The sequence below is a fragment of the Nestor notabilis genome, unplaced genomic scaffold, assembly GCF_000696875.1.
Source record: "Nestor notabilis isolate BGI_N333 unplaced genomic scaffold, ASM69687v1 scaffold12623, whole genome shotgun sequence".
NCBI lineage: Eukaryota > Metazoa > Chordata > Aves > Psittaciformes > Psittacidae > Nestor > Nestor notabilis.
Window position 1 is genome coordinate 27,175 of NW_009920669.1, and position 8,059 is coordinate 35,233.

Sequence of the window (8,059 nt, forward strand, 5' to 3'; positions counted from 1 at the left end):
CTGCGCCCTACACCACGACGGAGGCTTTTGTACAGTTCCAGGGAATGGCCAGGGCAGCACGTGTGTAACGGCAAGACACTGCTTGAGGGCCTCTGTGCAGGTACCATTCATGGCAGTGCTTCCTGCAGGCGCAGCTTACTGCTACCACTGCTGCAGGAGCAGCGTTGCAGCACTTACATTCTATAATTACATAAAAGCTGAATATTCAACTGATATTTGTTGCTTCTAATGCACTAGACAAGGTCACACGCAAATACAGGCAAGCAGTGGTGTTCCTGACTGCTTGCTGAGTCCTGAACGTGTTCATTTGAGGTGGTATTATTCAGAAGAGAGCAACGGCTGCTGTAAACAGTTTGATCCAACTGTGTGGGGTTGTAAGGTGAGTTACTGTACACACAGGCATCGTCCTGCCCAACCCCAGCATTCAGTTACGCTGTAGAAAAATCTTTCATAAACTTTTAGGATCCTAATCTTCAAAATGCTGTTTATTGAAAAGCTGAAACGCACCCCAAGGTTCAGCATTCCTGCCCACAGGAATCCTGGATGGGTGACGGCACCACTGGGGCTTTGGTCTGGGGTTAAGACTTGAAGACGTGCACGGCCCGGACGACGTACTGTCGGCAGATGGGGCACTCGCTCATCCTCTTGCCACACTTGGTGCAGGTGACCATGTGGCCACATTCCAGCAGGACACAGTCGATGACGGCGTCCATGCAGATCCGGCACAGGTTGTCATCGTCGTCCGTCAGCTGCATCTTCTCACCCTCTGAAAGCCAACAGAGAGGGAGGTCAGGCACTTGGAACTGGCGCTGCTGCCTGGTCACAGCAGCTTTTCTAATCCACAGCTAGGAGCTAGTCTATATTCCCTCAAAAAAGGCAAAGAACCTAGAACTAGAAACCCCCTAGAAGCAAAGTGCCACTATTCGGCTTTGTTCTTTAAACTGGAAGACCATTTTCAATTCAGAATATAGTGAGTGTGAAGGAACATGCTGGATTAACATTCAGAGCATGTTGGTTTTCCATCTCGGAGCTTATTCTGGTTGGCAGAACGCTTTCCTCAGAACATTAAATACAATAATAATAATAATAGTAAGATGGCTTCCACTTCTTAGTCTGCTTTAAGGAACCTGTGAAGGTGGCAGAACTGAACAAAGCCTGTCAAGTTTCATTGTAAATAGACAAAAGTCCCTGGCAACGACCAAATGTTCCATCAGACCATGGTGAAAAAAATAAGTAAATCTAAAAGAATCATAAATTTATAGCTTGAGCTGAGGCAGGGTTTCAGTTCTAGTCTGTCACCAAACTGAGAGTCTCACTTAAACCATGCTTTGACACCTACTTAAGCCCTGCCTCAGTGCTCACTAACAAACAGTCCCCACCTGCCCCAATCTGGTGTGTATTTCACACCTGATTATCAGAGGCCCGGCAGTGTCTGTGGCTGGGCAGTGGCACAGGGCTGTTCCTCAGGGCCCAGCTGCTGGGGGCAGCAGTGAGGACCCAGGCAGGTGTTTCTGAAGCTGATAATGACACCAAAACAGTTGCTTTTCAGATTATAAGACCTGAACATGCATTGGTCTGTGGACATACAACAGTCACACAAGTGAAGGACTCCAGTTGTTGAGCCTAAGAGAGGGCAGAATACTCATCACTGAGCTGTGGCCACAGAACCACCACCTAATGAAAATGTGTGCAGAGCCCAAACCACTTGAACTTGGACTTTTGCCACTGTAGCTTCTACTTCTTAGCACAATAAAAGGCCTGAACTGCTCTGGCCTCTTGGCAGCCACTGAGCAGCTCTCACTAATGCCTTGTGAAACCTAGTAAAGGATGCAGAGGTGCCAAGTTTCATGTTCTCCGAGGAACTGGTTCTCAGTTGTGCAATTTTACCTTCGTGGGGAAAGCTGAGCTCTCTGAGCTTTGGAAAAAAGACTTAAAGCCCCAGCACAATCCTGGAAAGCTTCATTTAATCCCTAGAACAATATCCAACTACTCTAGACGCACCCTGGGTTGTTAAAACCCACTTTTCCAGTTGTCCTAGCTGAGCAGACCAAGTTAGATAACCAAGTCCTTCTGTTGGCAGAACCAGCTACTGGAGACCCAAAAATAGTCTTACAAAAAAGTGAGAATAAAACATAAACCTACGTGTTTTGTGGTTTTCCTCACTCTCTCTGTATAGTCTGCTCACTTTTTCCACGAGTTCCCATTTTTCACAGCATCCTGAGTAGTTGACAAAATTACAGGCAAGTATTTCCTTCAGCTGCCGAACACTCAACCCTTCAATGTCTTCCAGACTTGAAATATCAGACAGAGACGCTCTCGCTCGCTTTCTGGACAGTCCAGGGGTCTGAAACATGTCAATTACATGGTTTTAGCTGTCCTGGTAAGTTCAGAGCACCAGATGTGGTGCTGCATTAAGCAACAGTAGCTTGGCTAAAGTTTTACTCTTTTTAAAGCAAGTTATGTGCAGATACATGTTGTCAGACACAGCTGACTAACCAGAACAAGATACTAAATGTGACAGAGATTTAAACACTTCACGATATCACAAGCCAAAGATGCATTCTGTGTATAGTTCATCTCTCACCTGCTCTTCTGGACTTTCTTCTTCTTCATTATTGACAGAAAATGTTTCTGTTTGTCCCTGTGTACAAAACAAAACCATCAGGATAAAGCCACACCAAACTGACCACAAACAACAAGGACATTTTCAAGTTTCAATTGCTGTTAAGCATTATCAGTTTAAGTCACCTCTAACACCTCACCTTGTAATCTTACCTAATAATCTGCTGGTTCCAGGTGAGAGATTAAAAAAAGGCATTTTCCCTGCCACCCCAAACCATAGCAGTTGGCATTTTATTTCAAAGCCATGCATACCTACTAAAAAAGCTATGCTAGACCATGAACCACGCAGTAATTCCTGTACCTGTAAAGGTGTTCCATTTCCTGTGCTTCCACTTCTGTCTGCAAGTTCTCCTTGAGATGACACTGATACAGACATAGAAAATGGATGAGTAAAAAACCCTGAAGTCTGTGACCGTGACGAGTGCAAGCTGCTGCTGTCCATGTCCTCCGAACCTAACCCGTGGTGGCACAGCACCAGATCCACCAAGTCTTCCTTCTCTCTGCAAGTATCTGTCGGTATGTTTCTGAGAATCAGGTACTGGCGCAGATCCTTCACTTTCAATCTCATTAACTGAGGGCGCTGAAAAGCTGTTTCTTGCAGCAAGTGACAAGTGGAACATCTCCTGAGATTCTCTTGTGAAACGGAGCAAACGGAGCAAAAATCCTTCTTGCAGTCACAACACACGTGCTGGGGAGAAAGGGAAATAACCACTGAGCTGTGCAGGAAACAAAGCCAGACCCTGCTCTTCCCTTCTCTGGGCTGTATCATTTACTTTAAGTCTTTCAAGTGTCAATTTTGACAAAGAGCATTTTTAGGAGTTATGTCTAGAAAACTGCCCTGTCGGTTCCGCAGGAGTTCCGAGGAAATCCCGTTGCTTTTGTAGCACTGCTGTAAGCTACAATCTTACCTGAGGGGTCACTGAAAAAACATTATGAATAAACAAATGAATGAAGTACTCCAGATGTAGCTTAGACAATACAGGAAAGTGAATGCCAGTGAATTTCTTGGTATGTTAAAATACACCTGAATACACTTGAGTGTCACAGCTGCATTCGCATGTGTAAAATACAATATAAACCCCACTTTACAAAACATTCTGCTTCCTCCATTGATTCAAAGAACTCAAAGCAGGCCTTAAATGTGGTGAATTGCATTGCAGGTTAAGTACTCCCAAATGCCCAGGTGTCATTTCTGACAAGAGCTTTGTTCACAAGGCTCACACAACACACACAAGCTGGAACAGGCAAGACTTTGAGCAGCAATTTTAAATGGTCACCTCATCCACTGTGAGCAAATCGAGTTTTTCAGGATTTTAATAAATTTGTATTAGCTTCATAAAACATCCCAACACGACACTTAATTCAACAATGTGTTTGCCATGTGAACAACAGAAGGAGGCTTCATATTTATCTAAAAGAGCTGCAGGGGATTAGGTCACACTGGGCAGTCATGATACATAAACCCAGTATTAAACTAACTTAGTAACTCACCCACCTGCCTCCAAATGAAGCAAGAGGCTGCTGAGGTGCAACGGCATTTAACAGAACTAAACCTGGTCTGGAAGCAAACAGAACGACACGAGTACGTCACAGAAAGAAGCTGTGACACTACATTGTGAGTTTTTAGCTTTTCCATCACACAGTTTGTTCATTCCAGTACTCAACCACTACATGTGGTATCATCTTCAAAACCAGGCTTGTTTTAATGTTTAAGGCTCTGAAGCTAAACCACATATCCTACAAATTAGAATCCTCTAATTTTTAGGTCAGAGCGGATCCAGTGTGTCACCGATTAATGAACATCAGACTCTTAGCTTCTAATCCTGTCTGACATTAATTTCCTGTGACCTCAGAGTAAGGCATTTACTCCCTCCCCTGGCTCTCTGCCCTGGGTATCCGTATCTAAGGAAGAATACACATTCATCTCCCAGTAAGCCTACAGATCAGCTCCTGTGAGTAGAAATACTGTGTAATAAGAAATATACTCACTTTTTTCCTGAAAACCGAAAAGGAAAGTCCACAGGCTTTGCAAACTATGTTAGTGCCTGCAGCAGCTGAGGATGGGTATGCTGAGAAGTCTGTGTTCGGTGCGAATCGGAATGGGCCAGCACCTCCCCCAAAGCCAGCCTGCTGGCCACGGACCGCTCCAGTACCCATCACTTCATTCAGCAATCCACAGCAGGAAGCCCACATGGAAGTAGCTCCCGCCTGAAAAACATTCATAAAGCAAAAAAAGAGAGTTAATATCTGAAAGCCCACATCAGATGTGCCTTGCTACTGAAATGCTACTTCAGTCCATCTGTCATCATCCCAGAAGCATGTGGTGCGAATTCCCAGAGCACCGGGAATTCAGCACGCTAACGGCTGGAACAGCCCAATAATCCCCACTTCTCAGCTGCAAACCAAAGTTGGTGGGATTTGCTTCCAAGAGGCTATCACAGGCAAAAGGAACTCGCTTTTATAACTCCTTTGCTAGCAGAGTTGTGCACAAAAAGGGTAAGGAATGAGCAGGTAATGCAACAACAGAGCAAAGAACGAGACTAACAGCCAGGCACAGGTGAAGAGCAAAACCTTAAGTGATGACTAGTAGCAACACAGCAATTTATCACAATTAGTGCAGATCCCCTGAAGGATCCTCTGCAGAGCTAACCCAGCTCTTCTATGACTCACACACAGCTCTCTTAAACAAAAAAAAACCAACAAAAAAAACCCAACAAACCCAAAAAACCTTTCTGGATTTTCAAACTAGAAAGTATTACACCAAGCCTCGTGAGAAACTAGTTACAGACCAGTTTCTCTGAGGACAATGTTCTCCAAGACCTCCCTCAGCCTGCTGGTTTGCTGCCTTACAAAATGTCTAACAGAACTTAACGTAACTCTAAATGAACTTACTCTCTATTGACTGGATTTCAAGTTCTGAGTCACACAATCTTAAAAGACCATAAAAAACTCTAAACACATAAATCAATGGCTACTTTTTATCCTTGGAAGTCTTTAGCACTCGATTCTCTATCAAAAGTGCATATTCTACTTAAAGCTGGGATTTGGACTCCAAGTTGTTCAGGTCACATGTTTAATCACTGTCATGTGGCCCAATGAAAGAATCACATCAGGTTCTTTCTGAAAGGAAGCTGAGTGGTACAACTTCATTTAAACTTTATATATAGTTTACATATATATACATGTAAATATATGTAACTACAAATGTAATACATATTTTTTCTTAATTATGCTGATTAGAGCTGTTCTGGTTTTCAGTTCAGGGCAGCATCTTTGGGTTTTTTCCCCCCCCAAGACATCAAATAATTGCTTTTGAGACTTGTGGCTCTCACTGAAAAACCTAAACTGACCAGAACATGCACTTCAGCTCAGTAATGATGGTACTTAACTCCTGTAGTAACTGGATTAACTTCTGCATTAAGTTGCACATTTACCCTGGACAGAACACAGTCCTGTTACATTTGTGGGAACTTTACACAACATCCTGGGCTATGCCAGAACTTCTCCTTTCAAACCACTGAGCACAACAGGCAAGAAAAGAGTCCTCACTCTGTGGTGAGAAACGACGCCATAGGACCAAACATGTTCTACACCACCACCTTCATGCAAGTGCCTTAAGTACAGAACATCAAAAGCATCTCTCCAACCCACACAAACCTAGTATTTCACTTTTCCTGTTGTAAGCTGACATTAGAAGTCTTGCAATACAGTGAAATAACGAACAGTCATTCTGCTCCTAAGCAGCACATCACATGACACTGTGTGCAGTTACAACATCGAATATACATGCAACAAATTGAATTCACTAATTTTATAGGTGTTTCAAGAGCAAAATTCACCCCAGGCATGACCAGAAACCTCCATGCAGTGGGCACCCCACACACAGGAGGAAACCTCCCCAAGCCTCCTGCGAATGGAGTTCAAGGGGGATGAACTCCAGTGGCCCTGCCTTGGTCCCCAGCCACGACACAGGGCCTTGGTCCCCAGCCAAGACACAGGTAGCCCCAGCATGTGGCTGCACTCCAGATACACGGAGCACTTGGAGCCTCTCCAGCATGTGATCAGACTTCTGTGACAATCATTAAACCATCACCAAACTCAGACTTGCTTCCTACTTGCCAATAATAAAGAGTGGAAACAGATCAATGTTATTTTTTCCCATACAAGTTCTGCATAATTACTCTAGTTTATTAGGCAAAAGTAATTCACTTTCTAGAAATACATTCTGAAAACCAATGAGAGCACCAAGTTGTAAAACTTTAAACTGGGACTTTTGAAAAATATAGTAACTTTTTAAATATTATTTAATATTTTAAAATGATCTGTTGGTAGTTTAACACCTGCTTCCTTGACTTATTTGATTCAAGAGCCTGCAACAAGTGCTCAGACATCACTGTCAACACTAAATAAACACATACTTTGGAAACTCGTAACCTATTTTGGATAAACGAACTTTGTTAGTCTCAAAATCTCTTCACACTCACTGCCAAGCATTCAGTCATTTTGAGGTGAGAGGTAAAGCAACGTGGCAGCATTGATTTTCTCCTTAACCTAAGTCAGCTGTGAATGCTTTCTGTGCACTTGTGTCGTTAACTGACAATCGAATTACAGTGTCTAGACTCTTCACATTACTCTGTAAAGAAATGAGACCATGCTGAGAAGCACCAACACAAGATGCAAATTAAACACTACAACAAAAACTCCTTCCCTTGAGGATTAATTCAAATTTCGCCAATTTCTGCACCAAAACGCTTTCCAACCACATCAGGCACCACTTCCATATTCTCTTCGAACTGACAATCGAATTACAGTGTCTAGACTCTTCACATTACTCTGTAAAGAAATGAGACCATGCTGAGAAGCACCAACACAAGATGCAAATTAAACACTACAACAAAAACTCCTTCCCTTGAGGATTAATTCAAATTTCGCCAATTTCTGCACCAAAACGCTTTCCAACCACATCAGGCACCACTTCCATATTCTCTTCGCAGGAGCTGCCATCAGCTATCTTCTCTCTCCATACGTTATGTGCATCCCATAGAGGCAAAATACAGCACTGGAACTTCTCTGCTCTTGGTTTTGGCTTTAGGGGCGTTTAGAAACCTGATGAGACTTTCCCCTCAGAAAGACAAGCACCCCAAGAAGCTGGGAGGCTGCATGCAGCTCCTTCCGCACCCGTGCGAGCAGGATGCGGTATCAAAACCGGCAGACCCCGAGGAGAGCAGCAGAAAGGATGTTTTTTCCTCTCTTTTGAGCTGAAATTTGGTCTTTACCCCCACCCTGCGATGAAGCAAGGCTTTTTCAGGGACCGAGCACCCCTCGGAACCCACCCAACTGGGAGCTCCCTGGTCACGACGACCCTCAGCCCTCCCCTGAACACACAACGACGATCTCGAACGCGAAGAGGCTCCTCTGGAGATCGAACCAGTGACCG

General features: G+C 43.9%; 1 protein-coding gene across 1 annotated transcript; it reads right to left on the bottom strand.

Annotated features, from left to right (window-relative positions):
• Positions 1 to 534: 534 nt before the first annotated feature.
• RNF34 (ring finger protein 34, E3 ubiquitin protein ligase) lies at positions 535 to 4,826 on the bottom strand. Its single transcript, XM_010010786.1, has 5 exons — positions 4,612 to 4,826; positions 2,924 to 3,310; positions 2,585 to 2,641; positions 2,143 to 2,344; positions 535 to 766 (listed from the first exon to the last, which is right to left on the bottom strand). The coding sequence occupies exons 1-5, from the start codon at positions 4,813 to 4,815 to the stop codon at positions 579 to 581; spliced, it is 1,038 nt and encodes a 345-aa protein (XP_010009088.1). The 5' UTR covers positions 4,816 to 4,826; the 3' UTR covers positions 535 to 578.
• Between the last annotated feature and the right edge of the window lie 3,233 nt (positions 4,827 to 8,059).

Excerpts from the sequence above, each read along its gene's own strand:
- RNF34 (XM_010010786.1), bottom strand. The coding sequence starts at position 4,815 with ATGTGGGCTTCCTGCTGTGGATTGCTGAATGAAGTGATGGGTACTGGA. Across the intron at positions 3,311-4,611 it reads TTTCGGTTTTCAGGAAAAAA|CACGTGTGTTGTGACTGCAA; the intron begins GTGAGTATATTT and ends CTTTCTCCCCAG. Across the intron at positions 2,345-2,584 it reads AAGAAAGTCCAGAAGAGCAG|ACCCCTGGACTGTCCAGAAA; the intron begins GTGAGAGATGAA and ends GACATGTTTCAG.